Raw genomic sequence first — 24,652 nt, forward strand, 5'->3', positions numbered from 1 at the left:
TGAGCATCAGAGCTTGCAAGAGCTTGATGGGATATGTCTTTGCAACACTGGGTATTTTGTAGGGATTCTATTTTATTCTCTCTGTCTTTGTATTTTATGTCATGGTTTATAGCTTGTAGATTTATAGTCTTTGGCGTTGCCAATATGGTTCAAATGAGGTACAACTGTATTATCAGACTTGTATCTCTCTTCCTTTTTGGCCTACTGTATCAGAGTTTGATCTCTTTCTCACTCACAAATAAATACTCATTTATACATTTTACCTTTTACTTATTTAATATTTATTTTATGGGAAGCATGATATGATGTCTGCTTAAACATATAGAATTTTAGGAAAAACTCATATATATGTGCACTTGATCAGAAGACAATCCCATCACCAATGTATTTGTGATTTAGTTTAGGAGATGTTGGTTGGTTTTGTTTTTTTGTTTGTTTGTTTTTTTTGTTTGTTTGTTTTTACTTTGGTTTGATTTTATAAGGTTTGGGGTCTTAGTTAACTTGTATTTTTAATTTTTCTTTTTACTGGCACCATCTGCTTCCTCATCTTTAATCTGTCCAGCATGTAGAAATCATTAATACAGAAATTTGACAGTTCATAGTACTTAGCATGTGCCTTCTTCATTGTCCCCAGTTCCAAACTTTCCTGGATTTGAGAGGTCACTCTAAGATCTGTACAGCCCATATGCTGTTGGCCCCTGCCTATTATAAGTGATGAGTTGGCATGAGGTGGTAACACTCTGGCATGGAATAGAAATACATCACTACATCACTCAGACAGTAAACCATTACGGTCCAGTCTTGAGAGCAGTCACTTCCTGCTTCCCTATCACTTCCCTCTTACACTATGACCTGTTTTGATAATGTAAGGCACTTCATAGATGTGGTTGTAAGTTTGCTGGTGTCTTGAACACATACAATGGTTATCTGTGATGATACCAATTCCAGTTCATCATATGCCTAGACCTTATTTTACATAATATATAAAAAGCAATCTACAATTTACAATTCACAGCACAAACACAATAAGTATAAAAAAGATAAACCTTCCAATTAAAACAGAACAACATAGCAATATAAGACAACTACACATGTATAACCAGTACTGGAAGGAAAGAGGCTAAGAGCCTGAATGAGGAGATCAGACAGCAATTTCAATCTAAAAACTGGATATTTAGATTTGTTTTGACAGAGCAATAAATTAAATAAATCAGTTTCTTTGTACTACACGACCTCTACATACAGTAGCATATAGGATGAACCAGTGTTGCCGTACAAATCCGGAACCTTTGTGTGGGCGCATGAACTGGGGACCACAAACACAGAAGAACCGATGTGTGTAAACACCACGACTGTCCCCCAAAAACGCGACACGTGCGCTCAGCCGATTTCAAACAGCAGAAATGGCAAGCTGTTTTTATATATTAAATGTAACAGTGAACGGGACTTTAGCGCGTCTCGTAAACTCATGTGTTCTTTTCTTGTTAGCCAAAAGCAGCAAAAGGGAAGGGAGCGGTGGAGAAAAAGGTGGTGCATCCATACAGCAGGAAAGCAGGGTACCTGGCCAGAGCAGCTATCAAACAAGAAAGAAAAGAAAAGCAAGTACACTACTTTTTAGTGGATTGTTATCAGTAGGCTAGTTGTTAAGAAAGCACTAAGCCCTTTAGTGGGGAGTTTGATCAAAACATTGTAGGTTATCTTCTTAGCTCGCCTAAAATATACAGCCTGTTTTTGCAAAATAGTAACTTGTCTGAGACAACTTAATTACGTGGCTACATATTGGAGGGGGGAAGCCTTCGTTTTACTTTCTTCTGCCTGCACGTACACCAGCCAACTGTCTTTCATTAATCTGCTAGCTAGCTCGACATCGAAACTTTCATAGCTAGTGTAGCTAAAATCCGAAAAGTTCGTAAATACGCCCCTGAATTTCTGGCTAGAGAAAATATCTTGAATATTTTTCCAGTCTGGCTTCCGTCAAAGCACCATCATGTATCACATGGTATTTAGAAAGAGATCTTATTTTTTTTACTTTTAGTAATAACATATTTAAATATGTTATACAGCGTCAGCCCTGAACATTAAAGTTCCACCTCTGGTGAAAACTGAGCATTGATCTTCTGGGCATGTCCGGTTTAGCTTCTCTTTCCGGTCAGGTGAAGAGATGGGTTCATTACTAGGTGTAAGAAATCACCTAGTCGGTGAGACACATTTGGGTAATGTTTGTTGAATTGAGTTCTCTTTTTCTCTTTGCAGGTTAAAAAGTGAAAAAGCCCAGCGTTTAAATATAATTAGTAAGTCTTATACTTCTTCATCTTCATTTGCTTTTGATTAACAGAGGCATCATGTTACATTGACATCTGAATTCAGTAAAGTTAATGCTAATCATTTCTAAGTCTGGCTGTATGCAGGTCATGTGAAAGAAGTAAATCCTGCCTCAACATATTTCAGTAACTTGTTCTACAGATTGTAGTAAACCTGATTCCATAGACCTTGCCCCCACCGCCATGTTGCTGTTTCTGTAAGCGTTGCTGTGTAGGTGATTATATAATGTAGTCTGCATGACATTGCACTGGTGGGATCTATACATTGGCCAACTACAAAAATTTGTTTATTTCTACACTAATTATCTCTCCACCTAGCAGCATTTGTATATAATAAATTTATCTAATAAATGTGTCTTTAAGTCACTGAATAGAGTATGTGCAGTATTATGTAGAGCAGGGTTTTCCATTTCTACCCTGTAGACTATACTTCTAATGCACATGTACTTCAAACACACCCATGTAGATGCTGTTGCAGACCTTGATTGACTGGATCATGTCTATTAGATCAGGGTTGAAACTACTCTTTTCTGGGCAGTAGACCCCCTAGACAGGAGTCAGGCACCCCTGGTTGGGTGAGCTTCATTAGTTGCCTCTAATTTCCACAGGGGAAAAGCTGTTGTGGTTCCAAAATCAGTTGGCCACTGACAAGCTAGAATATTCTAAGGAAGATGCTTGTGAGATCATCGAGAGGTAAGGATACAGATACCAGCACTAGCCACTGGAAGTTCAATTGCTTAATTGATTTGCTCAATTGTCGCCCCTCCAGGCAGGGTGAGAACTCGTGACTGTAACGGATGATGCCTTCCCCAGGTATCTGCACCGCTTTGATGGAGAGCTGGAGCAGATCGAGCTGGCGAACAGTATCAAAGGCCGGCAGGGGCGGCTCCACGGCTCCAGGGAGGCCGCCGTGAAGCAGACGATCGAGAGAGAGAGGGCCCAGTACGAGGGCGCTGGCTTTGGTAGGTTGTGATTCACCATACCTTCCCATTGGGTTAATCAGAGATTTGACGTGTGGAGGGAACCACTGGTCAGCTGGTTTCGAAGAGGGTTGACCCTGATCAAGCTATAACTTGGGTGTTATATAGCTAGCAGCCTGCATGGTTAGTAATGGGCCATGAGAGAAACTGTGGTTGGTTTAAAATGGATATCTGAATAAAGAAATGCAGCAGTGTCCAAAAACAATTGCCACCAATTTCATGTTGAGCTAGGAGTAAAAGCGTGAAACACACACACACAGAGCAGTTGTATAATAATTTGGCATAATTTGTAGTGTATTATGACCTTTCTGCTTGGTTGTACTTCTTTTATTTTGACAGAGATCCCAGATATAATGAACTCGAAACATCTAAAAACATTCAGGTGAGAATACTCTCAACCCTTCCCATAAAGGTATATGTGAAATCCTGAGGAATCTTGATTTGTGTATAAAGAAATGGGAATCAAAAAGCAAATTAGCATGAGATGTGATGAGAGAATTAAGTCCTTTAAACAACTTTATGAACTTTTATACAAAGTAGTTTTAAAAAAAATATCTTGGGCATGAACATGAATCAGTCCATGATGGGATTTTGCTTAAATTTTGATTAGACTGGTTTGATTCGTAAGGTTTTAGGCTTTTGTTTGCATGTAGGTCTACACCAGAGGTGATCAGTCCTATTTGTGAAGGGCCAGTGTGGCTGCAGGTGTTCACTCCATTCAAGCTGGGAACATCTGATCCAACTGTAAAGGCTAAAGCCAGCTGATTACACAAATGGAACAGGATCTGCTCCTAAAAACCTGCACAAACTCCAGTCCTTTGTGTATAGGATTGGCCAGCCCTGATGTCTGCCTTATATTGCTCCAGTGTAGCCTGCTAGACTGAGAAATTTCTGTAATTGACTCACTACAGCCTCATTTATTGAAATAAATATCAAAAAGCATTTGCAGTGCATTGTACCAGTGGAAAACTGGTCCCAGTTTCAGAATCCCAGAATCATCCTGTAAATGTAACCAAGTGTTTGTTTGGTTGTTTAACAGGGAGTGGAATGGCGACCTGAAGAAACTGCCCAACATCAAGATGCGGAAGGTTTCAGCAAAAAGGTCAGACAGCAAATGTACTGCAGCACAAAAGTTGCACGCTGAGGAAGAGGAGTATATGAGTGGTGAGGAAGATAAGACATCTCTGGACTCCGATGAACTTCTGGAAGACAACCTCCAGTCTATCACATTGTGAAGTGAGGCCATGCAGCTATCTTGTTCAGTATGGATGACTATCTCTATAAAGTGGAAAAGAGTGAGTTGCTAATGGACCTTGAGGTTTTTCAGTAACAGTGTTTTCGTTCCTCTCAGCCAACGAATCCCTCCAGGACTTCACCATTAAACCTAGGGATGAGTAGCTCATCATTTACTTTGATGGGCAAAGTTATTTTTGACAAATCAAGATTAGTTACAGGAGCTGAAAACACTCCAGGCAGACAAATTATGCGTAAGATTGTCCAACACGCACAGTGCCAATAAAATGTATAGAGACATTAAAATAAAAAATGAGAAAGAAATGAGACTGATTATATTTCTGTGAAAATGTACCAGGGTAGCTTCCTGCATAAGAACAGAAACAAACATGCTTTTGTGAATCCTTAAGCAACATCATTTACATTTTGTATAATTAAATTGTCACCGAAATCTATTATGGGCAGCATAAAATTAAATATTTCTAAAATGTATGTATATAGAGCATCACAGAGCTTTTTTCTTTTTAATGATCTGCAGTGTTTTAATATTTGCTCAACTTTTCAGTGGTTAAGCTTGTACTTACTACATGTTCCTGGGGTACAACTACTGTCCCAGCCACTAGCCAAAGGGATATATGATAGTTGAGTCCGTTTTGCTAAATCCTGTCATAGTGTATAAAGGAGATTGAGGTCATGGTTGGGAATTGAAATGGAAATTGGAGTAAGAGGCCATGAATAAAACTAATGGTCTTTCAGTACTTCTAGAATTTTGGAAACATGTAAAAACAATTAAAAAAACAGCAAAGATTTTAGACATCTTAAGACAACCAGTTCACCAGGAGACTCTTTGAAGCAGACATATTTTAAAGGTTTTTGCAGATTTGTTTGCAGATTTTTATCTCATTTTAAGACTTGAATTTAACAGTCTGCTAGTAAAGGGACATGAGCCGTGTCTTCAATTGTGCCTATTATTTTATGAGCTGTCACAGGACAAGTGTGAAAGTTGGCCGAGCTAAAAAATACTTTCTTTTCTGATTCCGAATTGCCATTGGAATGCCTTTATGCAGCAGCAGTGTTCTACCAGGGGACTGCACCCCTACAAACTCTTCTCATGACAGGCATAGGGGAATTTATAAGTGCTTTCCATATTCCCTGTGCCTTTTTTGCACTCTGCCCCAGGTTAAACACTACCGTTCTACCACTGCGGCAGTACACCTAACAAAAAAAGTGCACACTAAGTAGTGAACAACCACAACTGGGATGCAGCTGCCTTTATTTTAGTCCCGTCAGTTCTGAGTGTCAAAAATAGCCCACCATCGTTTCCACACAGTTCTCCGTTAAACAGGTGCTATCTCCGCACATCCTGGAGGGGCAGGGCAGGAAGCACCTGTTTGGGTCTGGGGAGCAGGGAAGACTGACTGCTCTGGTATGCCATATGCGCCTGGAGCTGGCAGGACCGTGTCTCCCACATGGCAGACGTTGTCGGGGCAGTTCTGCACAAAGATAACACGGTTGAATGCCTTGAGCCGCCTCCACAGCTGCAGATAGACTTTGCATTGGATGTACATGAAGATGAGGCCTCCGGCGAAGCTGAGGACTACCACGGTTAGCTTGGTCCAGAATGGCCACTCCAGAATCCCTACAGCATGGAGAGTCGAGTAAGGGCATGTCATATAGCAAGGATGGGTGAGCAATAGGGGCATTTTATAGTGTTACAGCATGACATTCCACACAGACTGATTGCTGTCAATGTTACAGTATGACATTTCACACCATGTGAAGTGTCAATATAACATGACACTTCACATTAGCAGTGTGCCTGTTGCCAAGCATTGTAGCATGACATTGTATACAGCTATGACAGCATGCCTCTGCCATGGGGTGGTAGCATCATAATTCCATTTTCCATTATAGCATTAGAACTCAACATTTTACATAGCTGAAGTTTATTTAATATTTAAATATGAAGATAACAATGGATAATGTGTTATAAGTAGAGCTTCACGGATGGTTCTAATGTGGAATTTACATATGAACAGTTGCATTATAGAGTGGCACTGTATCAGTGTGTCTAGCTATTGTTAAACTACTGCATTATATAATTGTAAAAGACATCGCAATCTTCTGGGCATGTAAATATATACAAAAGTACATTTTGTACATGTTAAAGCATGGCTATAGTGTGGTGTTGGTATGTGTGTGTGTGTGTATGTATTTACCATTGTTCTTTCCTTGCCGAATCTCCTCTGCAGTGCGGTTAATGAGGATGTAGAGGGACCAAATGACACATGCCACAGGCACCAAGTGAAAGGTCACTGAGCAGAAGATCTTTCTCCGCTCACTAGAAGACATCTGCAGTTTCTCCCACTGAAAGACAGAGAATCCAGAGGAAAGGGTTAGAGAGAGATGGAAAGGCAGCAGTAGACTTCAGTATAGTTAAATGGTCAAAGCAAAATGAACGAACTAGCGAATCTGTCATGAACCAACTCAATTTGAAAATGTTTTCTCCTCATAATATCACTTGATATCCACAAGGTGGCAACATCAGCCCTCTGTATTCCTTTCTGTTTTCATGTTATGGAAAATTATTTCAAAACAGTAAAAAGGTGTATTTATGTATCTGAAAAATGTTTAGGTTTTCATGTTTTGTTGAGATGTGTGAGGATACTTCTCTGCCATGTACGCTGATATGCATATGAATATATGCTGTCAGATGTATTATCTAAACTTCAGTGACTGGGTAATGAAACATGACTGATCAGAAAGGCAAGACTACTTCACCAACTGAGCATCTCAAAAAGGAGAAATGCCATACATATGAAGGGCAGATTATAAATCTTTACCTCAATCCCATTGAAATCTGGGGATATGATCCAAAGCAGGTCATTCAAACTAGACCAAAAGCAAACGTGAACTATAAGCATGGTGTAATTGGTGTGGGGAGCTAGACTGCTCCTGACCTCCTATATGTTCTTCATAAAGCACTTGGTTGAGCTTACCACCAAAAACGGCATTGCCACCTGATAGTAGTATAAAATTATATATGCACGTTTGTAAGACTTAGATAAAGACATCTCATTTTGGGAACCCTTTAGGCAGATGTCCAATTCATTTCAAATTGATCGCAAACTTTTTATTACAAATATACAATAAAATGAGGGTTACCATGGAAACTGCACAGTAAAAAGCAGTAAAGCGCAGCAATCAACTGAAGTGAGTAAAAAATTGTATACCTTTTTGTGTGCATGTGTATCTGTGATCTTAAATGTAATGTACATCACAATGTCTGCATTATAAATCATGTGCTTACCCAACAGACTGGGGTGTTTCAATAGTGAAACTGAAATTTGAAATTTACATTTGTGTATAATGTTGCACACTGATTTAGCATGTGATGTCATAATATATTAATATGGTAGATTTGTGTGTGTGTGTGTGTTACAGATGTCACCCTTATCAGAGAGAGAGAAAGAATTCAGGGGTACTGTTCATGGGTATATTCTGTGGTTTTCCCCAAGATGTGTCTAGGGGAATATGTGCCCATTCAGTCAAAAGAGCATCTGTGAGATCAGGCACTGATGTTGGATGAGAAGGTCTGGCTCATAATAAGCTTTTCTGTTCATGTTAAAGGTGTTCAGTGGGGTTGAGGTCAGCACTCTGTGCAGGTCACTGGGGTTCCTCTACACCAAACTCAGCCCACCATATCTTTATGGACCTCACTTTCTGCATAGGGACACATACTGGAACAGGAGAGGGTCCTCCCCAAATAATTCGCTAAAATATCTACCCCTAAATCTAATGTTTAAAAACAGCACAAGACCACCAAACTTTGCTGTTGGCACCTTTTCCTGGCATGTGCCTAACCCAGATTTGTCCATCGGACTTGCAGCTAGTGAAGCATGATTCGTTTTTCCAGAGAACACATTTCCACTGCTCTACAGTCCAGTGGTAGTATAATTTATGCTATTCCATCTGACAATAGGTATTGCACAGAGTGATCTTAGGTTTGTGTGCAGCTGCTCAGCCATGGAAACCCATTTTCATCAAGCTTCCAGAGGCAGTACTGAATGATGTTGCTGAGAATAGGCAATTTATACACACCTGCTCTGCTGGTATGTGATCTACTGCTTCATTGCTAAACTGTTATGGCTCCTACATGACTTCGTTTTACAATAACAGCCAGGGCAGATGTAACAGGGTATAAGTTTTACCAACTGACTTTTGACACACTGGCAAACTTTTACTATGACAGTGCCACATCTAAAGTTATTAAAGTATGACCCATTCTATTCACAGTATTTGTCTATGGAGATTAGGTAGCTGTTTGTTTGATTTTATACACCTGTTAGTTATGGGTGTGGCTGAAACACCTGAACTCAATAACTAGGACAGGTATCCACATATGTTTTGCCATATACAGTATGTCTTCATGATGAACTTGCATGTCTGGGTGTGTACGTGAGCATGCACGTGTGTGTGTGTGTGTGTGTATATGTGTGTGTGTGTGTGTGTGTGTGTGTATACCCTGCGCAGGGGTTTAAGGTGTGCCTCCATGAGGAACTCATATTTGCAGAGCTCACAGCAGTGTGTGTCTGAGCTCTTGATCCACTGGTTCAAGCAGCTCTGGTGCACGAAGCGCAGGCTCCCTGTACACTTGCACGGAGTGATGAGAGCACACTCCTCATCGCCCTCGCTGTGGCAGATCCTACACAAACATACACAACAGGATATACTCTTTTAAAGACCATCAATCCGAAGGTCTTACCTACCTATTTTTCAGCCTCTCTATCCAGCCATCCAACATTTGCGTTCTCTCTCTCACCTGCACACCTCCTGATCATCATCACTGCATGCTTGCTGAATGCTGCCATTTTGAATGTATATACTTGTGTACTTTTGAGCTGTCAGGATAGTCATATCTTGGTCTCCCAACCCTTGCTCCTCATGTGACCTTGTAATTAGTTGCTCCTTCTCACTGCTCCTCCTGTTGCCACACCCACTCCCTCTTCTGTGACTGGTCGTGTTGCTCCTCCCTCTTTATGGTAGACCTCGTGGCTCCTGAAGGTGACCCCTGTACCCTGCAGGAGCTGTTTTTCTTTCTGGCCCCTGTCCAAGTTGATGGGCAGGACCTCGGCTCCGCCCTGCACATGCATGTGTCTCTGGTGGGCTTTCTTGCGACTCCAGGAGCACATCTGCCGCCACCTCTGCTCGTCTTCGGATGATGAGTCAGCGGGCACAGGAGTGTGGGGGCATGGACTATTTGACTGCTCTGTGCACTTGGCGATGCACCTAATTACCCCACCTCTCCCACCATTGTCTTGCGGCTGGCGATGAAGCCGTTTACCTGTCTCTTACTGTCGGGGCAGGGTTGGAGGTATTTCATACAGGCATGGTGGGCGTGGTCTGATCTTAGCCATCCTTCCCACACTTTACCAGAGCACTAGGACTGGACACGGAAACGCACAGACATACACAACATCGGCAATGAAGAAGACAGAATACAGCATGAAATGACAGTGAAGAGAATGTGCAAGGCAGAAAATCATGGCATGTAACAAGTACATAAAAAGTTGAAGTGGGTGATAAAAAGTGTGGGGTCTGCAATGAAAATGGCCTGATAATTGCTTTGTATTTTTTATTGGATTGTTATATTTGTATTGTTTCTGAGTGAAGTGTTTTAGTCTATGAGTGTGTGCTCAGATAATCAGTAGGCAGGTGGTTCTGAAGGCAGGATGTAGAACATTTTTTCACTGTAGTTTGTTACTATAACTTTGTACTGTCAACAAATTGGATTCGCTGACATCTGATACAGAAAAATGGAGTGTCAGCGAAATGTGAATATGTGGCATACTGTTAAGAAACCCTTTGCATTGAATAAAAATTCACACAGAAAACCTGGTAAATTAGACAAAAGTTGTCCATAGACAACTAATGAGTAAAATCTTTGACTTGAAAAGAAATAGTTTTTGCTCCAAGACTTAGCTGCTGAAGCAGTTTTTCTCCAACGTACAGAAATCCAGTTTCAAAGAGCATATGACGTCTACATTTCTCTCACGCTCACTCCACAGATTCGTGTAGATGAGGAAAACACTGATATGAGAGCTGCCTCTCATGACCATGAGCAACAGCTGTAGCCCTACCCACCTGCAGATGTCCTGATTAGAGAGAGTGACCGATGTTCGACAGGCATCATTTAGTGTGAGCCCTTGGGTGGAGCTACTCGCCTGAAAACAATACAGATTTTCCAGGTTATTTAGCAACTTAACAGACATGGATTAAATCCTTATATACTAGAATACTTTAGATACTATTTACTATTAGCTTGGTATTTACTATTAAGTGGTGTTTAAGAACACCACTATGAATTACGGGGTTATACTCCTGAATGCTCTTAAAGGACATGACATGACATGCTCTAATACCAGCTAATGCATTGGGTAACTTAGCCAAAGCTTATTCAAATTTCAATTACAAACCAGCGAGACTAAATTGTTGGAATTAAAATCAACCATCCACCCAAGGGCAGTTTCTGCATGTATGTCTGCCTTTGCAGAACTAAAAATGCCAATAGATTTCTTAGACATTACACAGTTAAACTTTGGTTTGATTTGAAAAAACAATAGTGGGGGAGTAGCCAACTAGAACACGAATAATGGTGAAACAACCTAAAATTAAGTTCATCAAACTGAATTAACCTTCATCTTACAATTTTATGACATTTAGCTGACACTTTTATCCAAAGCACCTTACAATTCTGACTGAACACAACTTGAACAACTGAGAGTTAAGAGCCTTGCTCAGGCACCCAACAGTGGCAACTTGGCAGTGGTGGGGCTTGAACTGGCAACCTTCTGACTACTAGTCATGTACCTTAACAAATGAGCTACCACTGTGTTTGTGCACACCTGTCTATGTGTATGTATGTGTTACCTTTGAAATGTTGCTTGAGCGACTCCCTGATCGACCAGGTGCTTTCTCAATCTGAGAGATAAAGGGATTAATTATGTTTCACCTGAACATCATAACCCCCCCCCCCCCCCCCACTATAAACAGTTACACAAAAAAACCTTGGTATACTACTGAAACAATCTTACATAGCCCCCCATGCCACCCACACACAACATATTTGTTTTATGACATTTAAACATTCAGACCCTACCAACCTTCCTATTGTTTTATTTTTAAAAAGGTCCCCATGTAATATAATTTCTCACATTTTACTTATGAAGTAGACACACATATGATCCATTTGGACAAATCAGATCCATACACACACACATACACACACACACACAAACACATGCAGGCAGAGTAATTCAGCATCCGGTTATTGCTTTAAAGGCTGAAATCACAGAGTGGATATCCCTCACAGATGAGACCTTCTAATCAGGGTAAGCTAAAAGCATTAGATTAAAAGTAATTGCAAATATAAAGATCCATTGGTCTGTATGTTTGTTTTTTAGTGGGTTAAGTAGACATGTATGAATTGTCATTTAATGTGCATGAATCTCTAAGACCAACCAATCGCAATACTGAAGTTAGCAATGCAACAAGGCACCTCTGTGTGTTTTGTATATGTGCATTTTTTTTTGTGTGTGTGTGTGTGTGTGTGTGTGTGTGTGTGTGTGTGTGTGTGTGTGTGTGTGTGTGTGTGTGTGTGTGTGTGTGTGTGTGTATTTCAGCCTTTGCACATGTCTAGAGACAGAAGCTAGCAGAGAGCTTGCATTTCATTTATTTTTATTAAGCAGTTTCCATCTGAGTGACACAGATACAGCACATTGAATACAGCTGTAACAAGTCCTTAGGCATCCCCATGAAACACTTCCTTTTATATATAAAGAGAGAAACAGTGCTCACATTCATTCTTGTATTCAAGTGAATTATTTGGTCAGCCCAAATAACAAACAAAGCCTAACTCATGCCTCACTTGAATGTGAAACACGAGATTGTGCCTTCATTGGCGATCGCCTGGGACGAAGCTGTTTTGACTCAAAGTCCACACGGACCTCATGGCATACTTTAGTTTTCATTTGTTGCCATTTGAAGTAATAGAAATATGCACATTGGAAATCAGAGTGTGGAACTCAATCACATAAAATACACAGTACAAAAATGCAAAAAAGAATTACATATACACTATTTTGCCAAAAATGTTTACTCGTCTGCCTTCACATGCATATGAACTTGAGTGACATCCAAATCTTAATCCAAAGAGTTTAATACGATGTTGGCTCAGCCTATAACAGTTTCAACTCTTCTGGGAAGGCTTTCCACAAGGTTTAGGAGTATTGTTTATGGGAATGCATTTGTGAGGTCAGACACTGATGGTGGATGAGAAGGTCTGGCTCGTAGTCTCCACTCCAATATCGGGTTGAGGTCAGGACTCTGTGCAGGCCAGTCAAGTTCTTCCACATTTGCTTTGTGCACTGGTGCGCACTCATGTTGGAACAGGAAGGGGCCATCCCCAAACTGTTCCCACAAAGTTGGGAGCATGAAATTGTCCAAAATCTCTTGGCATCCTGAAGCATTTGCGGTTCCTTTCACTGGAACTAAGGGGTCGAGCCCTTAGTTGCATTGCGCTTGGTGATGTAAGGCTTGGATGCAGCTGCTCAGCCATGGAAACCCATTCCATGAAGCTCGCTACGAACTGTTCTTGAGGTAATCTGACAGCCACATGAAGTTTGGAGGTCTGTATCAATTTTCTCTGCAGAAAGTTGGTGACCTCTGTAGAAGCAGTCTGCATGCTTAGGTGCAAGGTTATATATAAAGCACTTAAGCATGCAGACTGCTTCTACAAACATTTGTGAAAGAATTCTTTTGAAAGAATGTGTCGCTCTCAGGAGCTCAGCGAATTCCAGCGTGGTATTGTGATAGGATGCCACCTGTGCAACAAGTTCCTTGGGTCCTTGGGTTTTTCATGGCCTGACTTCTTGCAGTCTGCTGCAGAGATGAGGCTTTCTTAACTGGAGGCTTTCTTAATCTTCAGCTCATTCCATTAAAGACCACCCACAACAAAACCACCCCATGTTTTGTTCCATTCATGTGGTCATGAATGGAACAAAACATAACAAAATTGAGTATCCCACCTTTATACTGTGAAGGCCTTCACTGGGTTTGGAGATTTTTTAATATTTTGTTATCCATGAGTGGGTATCAAATCAGTGCAAAGGTTGATGTTTGACTATGACTGCAATCATCATTTAATGTGAATATGAATGGTGAATGGTACATCACCAAAATGACCTTAGGTGTACTTGACGCCCAAAATTAAATCAACACAGATACCCCCTACTCCATGGTTTAGCATTATGCCTCGTGTTGCGCTAAGCCTATGAAAACCGAACTGTCAGATCACAGTCAACTAAAAATGTCAAGTAATGCAAATCTTTGATGGATGTTTCAAACACCTAAATCATTAACCACAATCATCTACAACATAATCACCTACAACAAGTTAACCACAATCACCTGCAACATATTCCTGTGAATTATGAATCCCCAACATATCTGTAAGTCTCTCTCTCTGGATCAAAGGCAAAAGTAATAAGAGACAGCAACATGGAGATCCAGAAATGCATTTTGTTGCCCCTAAAAAACTGTGTGCACTCTTATTCTTAATCCAGCAGAGTTGTGGGTTTCTGAGTGTTGATTGCTTTTGCTTATTTATGGGACTATGCAAATGAGACTATTAGTTAATATCAGGAGCACAGTTTTGCTATAAGTAAACAGCATGTGATTTGAGAGCTGTGATATGGAAGAGCTGATCACAATGGTGTACGTGCCAAAATGAGCAGCTGTGAGAGTCTGAAGCTGCTTCTTTGCTTAGTTCTTGCTCAATAATGATTAAGCTCAGAGGTTGAGTAGATCATTGGTTTTGTTCACACCATTGAATCAATTTATCTTTCACTCTCAATAGAAAATTGAATGAAAGCTTTATATTAAGACTTTCATATAAAGGCTTTCATAGAAACTCATATAGATATCTTAACACCACTGAGCAGTGATGCAGTAATTATTTTTCAATCAGTTCCTAATGGAGGTTTTTGTTCTTTAACCCAGAACCAGTTATCGCTAAGCATAAATGATCTGGTGTTAATCCCTGATAGCTAGGACATGTGTGTAAATGCCCGAAAAATTAAGATTTGTGAGTAATAAATTCTCTTAACATTGTATAATAAATTAAATAAATCAAAGAACCATTAACATGCATGACAATACCATCAGAGTTCTTCAGGAAATAACCTGATGTATATCTGTATGATGTATATATATGTATATCTGTTTAAAATAATTAAAATGTATAGCTTACTATTTCACTCTCTGGTTGTATTTTTGCAATATACACAAATTTCATGCATCAAAACTAACTAGCACATCGACCAAACAAGCCACAATTCATATGAATTCAAAGCTGAAATTCTATATCAAGTTTGAAGGCTTTAATGCCTAGACAAATAAGAAGTAAAATGTCCTTGCAGACCTTGTTTTACCCATCAGAAATAACTGTTTGAGTATGTCATGTTCTTTCAAGTACTGAAATAAGTAAAGTCTTGTGAAAGGACATTTTACAAGGCTGAAATATGGAAGAAAAACAGCACTGGATATAGCCAGATAAATGAGTTTGTGGTGATTTCCCTGAGCTCTGAATAATATCTCTTCTAAAACATTTGCTTCAATATAACATTAGTGCACACTTATAAGACATATGTTTACTTTTAAAACAAATTTTTAAAACAAATTTTAAGCTTCTATGACCCAACAGAGATAAAGTCTTCAGTATCTGTTTAAAGCTTCATCTGATTCACTTATCTGTGTGAACAATTTCTCATGTTGCTAGTTAGATTTGAGGTATGAAATGGGCCAGTCCAAAACCAGGATTCCTTTAGAGGTGATTTGCCCAACACTGAACTGCCTTGTGAGAAAACTAGATATGAATCAAGTACTGAATCTAAGAAGAAGGAAATGGATTTCATTAAGCCAAGAAAGTGGCCATAGGGATAATTAAAGAGATGGAGACCATGAAAAAGGAAGATTTCGAGAAGCCAAACAGGCGCATTCACTCCAAATTTCCACATTGCCTGCAGATTGAGTATCCAGACCTTAATGATACGACTGTAAGACAAAAAAACATGATCTGCTCTTATTTGTTTTTCCAGAACACTAATAAGATTTTGACCTTGGCAGGTTAAGCTGAATAAGGGTTCTGTTCTATTTATCAATATGGAGGAACTACCTGGAGACAGAGGTGACCGTGCTAGTGACAACGTCCACAGCTAAGATGTGAACATGTGTGGCCGCAAAAGAGTCCATTTGATAACAGGAAGTTTGGCTAGGCTTGGCTCCCCAAAACATCAAATCCTGAAATGACTAAAGTAAAGAACTTTTAAAATGAAATATTTAATTCTTTCAGATAATGTCTTTGTAATCCAGAACAGTTCTGGTTTGCCTCTGAGATACTATCATCCTACAAAGGACTCGCAAATGTAGGTAAAACACAAGTACACGAGACTGCTACGTTTATTGTGATAAGAAGTGAAACAAAGAAACAAAATGTTGCACTGAATGACACACAACATATGAATGGCACAAACTTGAACTGGCAGAATAACCAACAAAATATTGCCACTACAAGCCTAAAGGTAGAACCTTCATACATGTATACACAGGACACTATTAAACTCCTGCTTTCCATGAGTGTAACAGCTGTCCCCTTGTAACACTTAGGGTAGGGACTTTTTTTGTTTAAAAAAAAAAAGAATCACTTCCAGCGCTTAGTCAGTAAGTAAGCAATCTCAGTCTAGATCCTTACACACTACTCCTTACATTCTAGATTTTTACATTCTAGATTGTCATTAGATGTCATTTTTAGATGTAATTTCTTCAAATACTTGTTGAGGCATGTTTTGAAGCTCTAAGTGCTTTGTTTACACCTTCCTTTTCATCAACAGTAAGATCTACAGTAAGATAAACAATGATATACTTCTGGTAATATTATATGTAATTATAAGGCCATGACATATAATTCCAGTAAGATTCATCCTCAATGCCTGCCTTGTATTTATCTTGTATTATCTGTATTATGCAATTACAATCAAGGGAAAACACTAAAGCAAAATACAAGATACAAGCTAACAAACCAGTGGCTGTGTATCATATGAATGCTCATTATGCTATGTTTACACTAACTGCACAACACCAACTCTTAAATTACACTCTATTACCACCAGCATTATTCACCCACCAACAAAAACACACACCCACACAAATTACTCTCTTTTGTTGGATCTTTGTAGGAGGAATAATACTGAAGTACTGTGCGTCTACCTCGACTCAAATCTCTTGACGCTTGTTCTCATTTGTATAAACACACATACATGTGTTTTGGACAAAGGTCCTTCAACTGCTGTGTGAGAAAGGAGCTTCTGAAGCTCAAGAAGGTAAAGCAGTTTATATTCAAAATCTGTTTTAAGATATTTCCTGTTTAGTAAGCGCTTAGTCAGTCTAGATATTCACAAACTCTCAAATTATGATTTTTAGGACACTTTCAGAAGCAATTTCTTTTTCCTTGCCTCCTGTCTAGAGCTTCAGAAGAACTCTGCTGGCATGGCTGATGAAAGATGAAAGACATATATAGTCACATTTATTTCAACGTGTGGATCTAGGCTTACATATCCAGGTGGACTGTAGCATGTGTTCCTTGCATTCCTTTTGGCACTCAAGTTTCAATTTCTAGACGATTAGCCCTTTGGGGTATGTTATATGTGTATGTCAGACCACTGATGAACTGGGTCGTGCATGTGCATATGTGCTCACCTCATTCTCTTTACTTTTATCTCTAGTTCTGCTAGAACCCCAGCCATTGCTTGTGTTCTCCTTCATGGCAGGTACCACAGAAATCTGCTGCATGGGCATATTAAGACTGCTCGGATTTACACCATGAAGTTTACACCATCACCATGGTCCTTGCCAAAACAGTATGGGGAAGCCACTTCAGTGGACATGCATGGATCTATTCCGCCACACGGTGTCTGGTCGAGGTTTCAGCCACAAACCTCAAAGTTTGGAAACATCTGGAAAGTTGGCCAGTACGAGAAAGCCAGCTGCCCTCATTCCACCTGGGAACTCTGAGAGAGAGAGAGAGAGAGAGAGAGAAAGAGAAATAGTATAATCATTGCAGCCTGAGCCACTGTCAGCCCAGTCACTGAACACATGTCTTGGAGGATGACTTAGGGGTTATTTTAGCCCAAAATCTCCTCCTCCCTCTACAGGGACGCCATAGGATCCTGCAAGCTAGTGATCAGCTTAGCAGCCGCAGGAGATCCACGCTCCACCTACTGCCAGTTTCAAGGACACCTGGCCACACCTGGCCATGCACTCACAGAGCCGGATACTTCTAAAATATATGATGCTTCAAAATATATGACTTTGCACTTCTGAACTAGCACTAATACATGAAAGCAAGTTAATTCGCCATTTTTGTTTTGACATCAAGAAACTGATACTGATAGTGCGCTGAACAGTGTGCTGAGAAAGTGTTTCACTGTGCTCTGTCACACTCAGCTTTGGTATGTGTGGCTTCATCACACTCAGCTTTCTCAGGAAATGTGATAATTAGCAGTTTCCTGAAGGGCGGCTGTAGTAATAATACTTCTGGGATACAGACAGATGTCGCAGGCCCACTTACCCTTCAGCTGCAGCCAGGTTTGTAAAAGTAGGTTGAGTGATAAAATGAACCCTTTCAAGTTTATATGGTTTATAGGTTTACAAGGCAAAGGAACTGCCTGAAGTCAACTTCCTATTTGTAGGCATTCCTTTTTTCAAGGCCTTTTTAACAGCTGGCATTCTTTATAAAGGAAATTATTGTAAACATGAATCTTTTTACAACTTCATATGCACTTAAGCAAAGTAAAACTGTCAACAAGTAACATGAAACCTAATTTTACAAGGAATAATTAAATGTTAAATGAGCAATAAGTAATTTTACCACCACAAAGTGCAAACAATATTGTGAGTGATTATTATTTTTACTTTTTTTTTCTATAAACCACAGCTGACATGAAGAATGAATAATCAAAGAATGAAGATGAAAAATAAAGGTCAAGTTCAAAGATCAAGAATCAAATTGCTTTGCTGTTCACATATGAATGAGTTTATGTTCCATTGAGCAGCTACCCCGAATGGAGGCAGCCATGCTTAAAATAAATTTAGTAAAAAAGCTCTAAAATCTAAAGGCCACTAGGTGTCAGTATAGAAGCTATTTCATAATATGAAGAAGAATCATTGGAAAAATGACTTATTGCTCCTTTAATTTAATTAATTTAATCCAGACATTAGGACAATGATGCAATTTGGTGCCTACACATTATTCTTTACTCAGGTTACCTGATCAAGCACATTGCCATTTATTCTACTATCAGACACACTTATTCAAAGATACAGATAGAAATAGTTTGCAAAACTATTCATTAAGATAGTACGCACAGAGTATAGGGACACCTGCTACACACAGGTCCTGATCAGAGCCTGCTGCTCTGGAGAACAACGACACTTACTTAAAAAGTGTGTCTTACCCACTCAGTCTGAAAGTCATTCTTGCAATTAAATCTTTTACAAATATTTGTTAGAGCTTCTTGACACCACACCCTTACAGTATGCACCCTTTCACTTTCATGAGGAAAGCAAAACATTTCCATTATGGGGTGACCTGCACCAGTGTCCACTCCGCTGCATCAGACCAAGACATAGCACCCATCACTGTGATGGCCCGGTTTGTAGTCACTTTCCAAAAAAATTAGCGGTGATCTCTTAACTTATACCAAGCCTAACAATAGTGTCTGTGATTCCATACAAACTCCTCTGTGGAACTGAAGAAAGGCAGTTATTGGGGGCACAAAGGAAGAACCAGACATAAAGTAAGAATGCAGGCCCTCTTGCAGGCACCATGTCAGGGGTCTGTGGTTATCAGATTTACCTGAAGACAATAACCTGTTTATGTCTGAAACCCACTCCCCTTTGCTAAAGTGGAAGAGCTGCATTTCTTTTCAGCCACAGTGCTATTCATCCATGCTGTGGCCTGGAAATCAAGGTTCTTTCCTGCTATGTTTCTTATATAGAGCCATGAGAGACTTTTTCACTGCAAGGCACCCATAGAGAACAACGGGTGCACAGTCCAGCTGTACATTAATCTCAGATGCTATATCTGCCATACAAATCTTGACCACTTTCTTACTAAAAGGAAATCATGTTCTGTTTAGTTTTTATTTTGTTTAGAGCTTAATTCATGACTTCAGCTGTGTGCCTTGTCTCCAGACAAGCTGTGAATTATTATATTCCTGTGGAATAAACAGAGCTTCCTTGTCAATAATGATGATGATATTACAATATCAGTGTTGCAGTGTTCAGCTTCTCTCTGTTTTCTTTGTCTACCAGCTTTTTCCAGAAATTAACTGAGGAAGAGGAAGAGGAACAGGGTCACAACAGCACAAATGTTTGGGGGGGGGGGGGTGAGCTTTTATGTGTTGACATAGGTGCTGTCACTGCTGTTCAGGCTGTGCGCAGAGACATTAAAACCAACAAGCCCATTTCCTGCCCTGGCCAGTCATGACTGAACCCGCTCCATGTGCCAGGCATCAGTCTCGCTGCACAGCCGCCATCCTGACAGGTAAACACACAGCTCTCATCGGATGATCACATGACTTGGCTCAGAATCTCAGTTCAGTATCATTAAGGCAGATTAGATTTGACACATTGCCAAACAGTTAACACTGTTAATACTGATTCTTGTGACAATAGGATGGTTCAACAGATTTCTGGTTGTCCAGTTGTTAGATTGGAAGTGTTATTGAACATATGATTTTGGTCCCTTGGGCTTCAATGTAATAATTCTCAGGAGGTCACATTTCAATCTTGTCAAAATGTCATTGAGAGTGAGGATATATGCATTTCTTCAGGCCTTTTCAAATATGGTGACTCATCACTTCACTGTGTGGTGTGATGTACAGGGCATGTTAATCAGCAAGGCAGGTGAAACATGCTTACCATTGTGAGGTATGTTTGTAGCTGAGCAAGCTATTGTTCACCTGAAGTTAGGAGCATTGTTTTGGTTATTTTTACAGGTTGCAGTCCATCTCTTGTCATGTACTATTAGTCAGTACTCTCTCTTAAGGCCCACTGCTAGCAGGATGTCATTTTGGTGGTGGAGTTATTATCAACATGGCTGCGACACTGGCATGGTAGTGGCAGGACAGATGTTTTGGATGCTGTGTTCATTGGGCACAGCAGTTTTACATGCAGCTTTGGCAAGGCTGGGATGAGAGTGGTCTGCTATCTTGTCAGAAATATTCAGCTAGCAGCTGTCTTTACGTGAGAAACTGTAGGATCACTAGCACAAAGTGCACAGCACAAGATCAAAGGCTCTATCCACACACCTATAAGATGTTTCTAATGAAGGTTACTAATAAAGTTTTTCTAAGATGTAAGGTATGTCAGAACTCTCTTTCTAGATTTTATAACCTTTATAATATTTTATATCTAGATTTGTTAAACTCAGGTGACATTTGAGTCCAGCAGTTTCAAAGTTTAATATACCCATATCCTTTTGGGGTACTGTTTCTGTTTATTGCTAAAGATGCAGTGACAACACCTCATGTTAACTAACAGAATTAGTTAACATTACATAAACTTCAGTATTAGTCAACCATATGTACCATAAAGCAAATTGGCTAAAGTGAACACTAAATAGTGAAGATGTAACGGCCTGAGTGCCACAGTGTAAGGAGCAGGACATACAGAATCGCTTGACAGAAACAGACATTTATTGACGAACATTGAAGACGTTGGCACTCACATCTAACACAAGCGGTGATCACAAGCTCAGACATTCAGACGGTGGACGTGAACAATGACTGACAATAACACACACACTGACAAGAGTAAACCAATTCAGGTGTGTGCTTAACGTAGGCATGTTTACAAATACACAGTTAAGGCAGAACTCCCACTGTACGCGGCAGGCCATACTACATGACCGGTGGAAAGGGAGCGTTCTGTGACAGAAGAAGTAAAAAAATATATATAGTGTTACTAAATTGTAAAATGTTATCTAGTGATAAGAAGCAAAGTCGTGTGGTTTCATTGGTTTTTTAAATTATTTCAATTACCTTATTGTCATTACTTATAGTTTATTCATGCAGACATTCACGGTTTGTTAATGTTAACTACTGTATACTAATAACAATAATAATACAAAGTCAAAATTCCAAATAGTAGTATTAAAAGTATTAACCTCATAGATCTGGGAGCACTCCCTGTTTTAGGTAAAAGTTTCATGGTGGACCTTTTCACTGTTGCGTGGTATTTACCGAGAATTTACAAGAAGTGATTACACAGTAAGGGTGTTGTCTAATGTTGACTAATTCATATGAGCCAAATGGCAAAGTGATTTTTGCCACTGGAAAAGTTAAGTTTTTTTATATCCAAACTGTTTAAAAAATAACATTGAATGTCTTTGAAATGAAGAGAGGCCTACTTTTGTTCAGCTTCTTATAAAGAGCATGGTTCCTTTGTAAATAACAGAATTAATCTGACCACTAAAACTGGGCTGAGTTCCTCTGTATAAATAAAAAGACAATTGTTGCTCTTCCGAAATGTACATTCCACTTGGTCTCTTTTACTTAGAGTGCTGGGTACTTATCTTATTGCTGTGGTGAATGCAGGGGTTGTTAGAGATGAGAACCATCTGTGAAGATGCCAATTTGCCAAAAGATGTCTTAAAATGACCTCAAACTGCTTTAGTTACAATTAGGAATTTGCAAAGCAATGTCTATTTACATAATCAAAAATCAGCATAAAGTAGGTTAGATTGATTTATCTCACCTTGCACATTCTGCCAAGATCTGTGATACCCCTTTCTAAATCAAAACTGCTATTCAAAAACAAAATAAACAAGGAAACACTGCCACTGATACAAAATACCAGTGTGCCGTAGGATCCCAGTTGATCCCCCCCCCCCCCCAGTATCGCCACCTTGAGGAGAATTTACTTCTTGCCTAGAGAGAGAGAGAGAGAGAGAGAGAGAGAGAGAGAGAGAGAGAGAGAGAGAGAGAGAGAGAGCGAGAGAGAGAGAGAGCGAGCGCTATAATACAGTTACATGAAGGAGGCAAATAACAGAGATTAGCGTATGGTTTATGGAACTATGCATGCGAAGACTTAAAGGGAAAGCCCCAGTAAACTTCCTTTAGCTAATGTTCTTGACCATTCCCTGACTTAAGAAGGCCTTCAGGTACAAGACAACCACTTTGTAAATCAACATCAAGCTTAGTTTATACAGGAGCAAGGAAAGAAAGAAACAAGAATTTAGTAATGATTTTAAAACAACTATTAGCAAAGATTTGCAACGTGGTCTGCAAATCTGCGAACCGACACTCGCTAAATGATTGTGCCTCGACCTAACAGACCATGAACTCTCTATTCAACTCCTATCTGTGCCTGTATGCATGTGCTAGCTAACGTCATGCCTATCCCTAAGCAAAGTCAATTCACCAAGTATCCCAATTCTACTGTCAAACCATACTGGGATAGTTGACGTAAAACTTTGCTAGTTACACAAATCACCTACGGCCTCCTCACCGGTCACTGGCGTTACATGCATGCTACATTAGAGTAGGTTAGATAACTAGGCATAAACAGCGGTTGCCAATTAGCGCATGTGTGATGAAACGTGTAACAAAAGCAAATAAGGCTCAGTCACAGTGATGGGTACAAACACAAATGCATCAACTACATAGCGATTTCAGAACTGACCTGACAACAGGATCTTAATATTGTCATTGATTCATTTGTTCGTGTCTTCTGAGTTTTGCACAGTTCCAGTTATGTTGCATAGCAACAAGGCAGTTTCAGACTCCTATGTGAAAACGCGAGGGCAAATCTAATAACTTATAGGCTGCTATACTCTTCCTCAAAATCCAGCTTGCAAAGAGGACTTTTAAATGTACCACGAGCGCGCGTCGCTGATGGCTCTATCAGCTTACAAAGAGCACAACACGCCTTGCTGTCTGCTGCTGCTTTCGTCTTTTCTCCTCCAGCAACGCAAACTCCCTGCTCAGTCAGTGATGTCATGCGGCAAAAACCGTGCCTTTCGGAACTGCAACAATCTTCGAGGCATGCAGTCTGTGGACGTGATGAGTGCCGCAGTCAACGTGCAAACCGTTATTTCCCACAGCTGAGTAAAGTCTTCTAGGATTTGTCATTTCATGCTGGCAAATTCTGCAAGGTCTCCGTCATTCCTTCAAGTAGCCATTCGTGAACAGCCAGTTTTAGCTTTCAGACCTTGAAGAAGGACATAATAAAGCAACAATAGGATCAGGTTAACCTACTTACAACAAGTGGTAAAAGTACTGGCCTATTTTATAATCCAACGTCATGTCTTTTTCATGCTATACAGACAAAATGTCATAGCATAAGCCACGCCCGTGCTTCTATACGGCTATAACAAGTGTTTTCTGATTTACTTCGTTTTACAGTTCGTCTGCTCCTTCCCCGTGTTCTAGTATCCTGCCCTGGCCCCGCCCCCTTACTGACCAACAACACCTGTCTGGTTTGTTACGTCACTGCATGTCTAAGAAATCACAGAGTCCCCTGTGGTCTTCCATGTGTCTTCTATGTGTCGACTTGCCTGTTTGTTTGTTTTCCTGTGATCTGGTTTCTACTTCTAGTTCTATTTTCCAGTTGTTGGGTTACTGAGTAATATAGGTGCACCTATAATAATCCTTACTTATGACATGCAGTCAGTATTTCCATCTATGCCTCCCTGCTGATGACTCCTTACAGTAACTTTATTGTCAATAAAATGTATGTTTGGCTGACATTGTCAATAATGAGTCACATATATGACTGACTGACTAAAGGACGGGCTGAAATTTATGACGTACAATGACACAGAATTGCATGTTATCCTAATCCAGTCAATCATTGTAGGAGCACAGGAGGGATACCAAGGCCAACAGATGTCAAACTGAGATAGAGGACGTACATACAGGTACACACACACACACTGTTGTGGATACTCACAAGCACAGAATATGGACCCACACTGTGATAATAACACACACTCACAGT

At 40.0% G+C, this 24,652-nt stretch overlaps 2 protein-coding genes across 6 annotated transcripts; one reads left to right on the forward strand and one right to left on the reverse strand.

Annotated features, from left to right (window-relative positions):
- The first annotated feature begins 1,316 nt into the window (after positions 1 to 1,316).
- tma16 (translation machinery associated 16 homolog) lies at positions 1,317 to 5,032 on the forward strand. The gene is made up of 7 exons (XM_027024013.3): positions 1,317 to 1,406; positions 1,489 to 1,598; positions 2,254 to 2,291; positions 2,930 to 3,014; positions 3,135 to 3,283; positions 3,641 to 3,683; positions 4,341 to 5,032. Exons 1-7 carry the CDS (start codon positions 1,404 to 1,406, stop codon positions 4,534 to 4,536), a joined length of 624 nt encoding a protein of 207 aa, XP_026879814.2. The 5' UTR covers positions 1,317 to 1,403; the 3' UTR covers positions 4,537 to 5,032.
- A 90-nt stretch (positions 5,033 to 5,122) lies between these two features.
- marchf1 (membrane-associated ring finger (C3HC4) 1) lies at positions 5,123 to 24,094 on the reverse strand. 5 transcript variants are annotated; one of them, XM_081714386.1, is made up of 9 exons: positions 24,046 to 24,094; positions 23,336 to 23,863; positions 22,409 to 22,581; positions 17,348 to 17,658; positions 11,465 to 11,515; positions 10,679 to 10,758; positions 9,059 to 9,239; positions 6,754 to 6,901; positions 5,123 to 6,173 (listed from the first exon to the last, which is right to left on the reverse strand). In XM_081714386.1, the coding sequence occupies exons 4-9, from the start codon at positions 17,444 to 17,446 to the stop codon at positions 5,872 to 5,874; spliced, it is 861 nt and encodes a 286-aa protein (XP_081570512.1). In that variant the 5' UTR covers positions 17,447 to 17,658; positions 22,409 to 22,581; positions 23,336 to 23,863; positions 24,046 to 24,094; the 3' UTR covers positions 5,123 to 5,871. The 5 variants fall into 5 exon arrangements, with proteins under 5 accessions (XP_081570512.1, XP_081570510.1, XP_081570513.1 ...); XM_081714384.1 differs by lacking the exon at positions 24,046 to 24,094 and having other exon boundaries at positions 23,336 to 24,033; XM_081714387.1 differs by lacking the exons at positions 22,409 to 22,581; positions 24,046 to 24,094 and having other exon boundaries at positions 17,587 to 17,658; positions 23,336 to 24,033.
- Positions 24,095 to 24,652: the final 558 nt, after the last annotated feature.

Source organism: Electrophorus electricus, chromosome 5 (genome assembly GCF_041902795.1).
Source record: "Electrophorus electricus isolate QZ-2024a chromosome 5, ASM4190279v1, whole genome shotgun sequence".
Taxonomy (NCBI): Eukaryota; Metazoa; Chordata; class Actinopteri; order Gymnotiformes; family Gymnotidae; genus Electrophorus; species Electrophorus electricus.

What these genes read in the sequence shown, in the direction of transcription:
- tma16 (XM_027024013.3), top strand. An exon ending in AAACAAGAAAGAAAAGAAAA is followed by an intron (nt 1,599 to 2,253) that starts GCAAGTACACTA and finishes TTCTCTTTGCAG; the next exon opens with GTTAAAAAGTGAAAAAGCCC. An exon ending in CCAGCGTTTAAATATAATTA is followed by an intron (nt 2,292 to 2,929) that starts GTAAGTCTTATA and finishes TAATTTCCACAG; the next exon opens with GGGAAAAGCTGTTGTGGTTC.
- marchf1 (XM_081714386.1), bottom strand. Translation starts at nt 17,446, where the DNA reads ATGCCCATGCAGCAGATTTCTGTGGTACCTGCCATGAAGGAGAACACA. An exon ending in ACCTTAAACCCCTGCGCAGG is followed by an intron (nt 6,902 to 9,058) that starts GTATACACACAC and finishes TCTGTCTTTCAG; the next exon opens with TGGGAGAAACTGCAGATGTC. An exon ending in TCGGCAAGGAAAGAACAATG is followed by an intron (nt 6,174 to 6,753) that starts GTAAATACATAC and finishes TCCATGCTGTAG; the next exon opens with GGATTCTGGAGTGGCCATTC.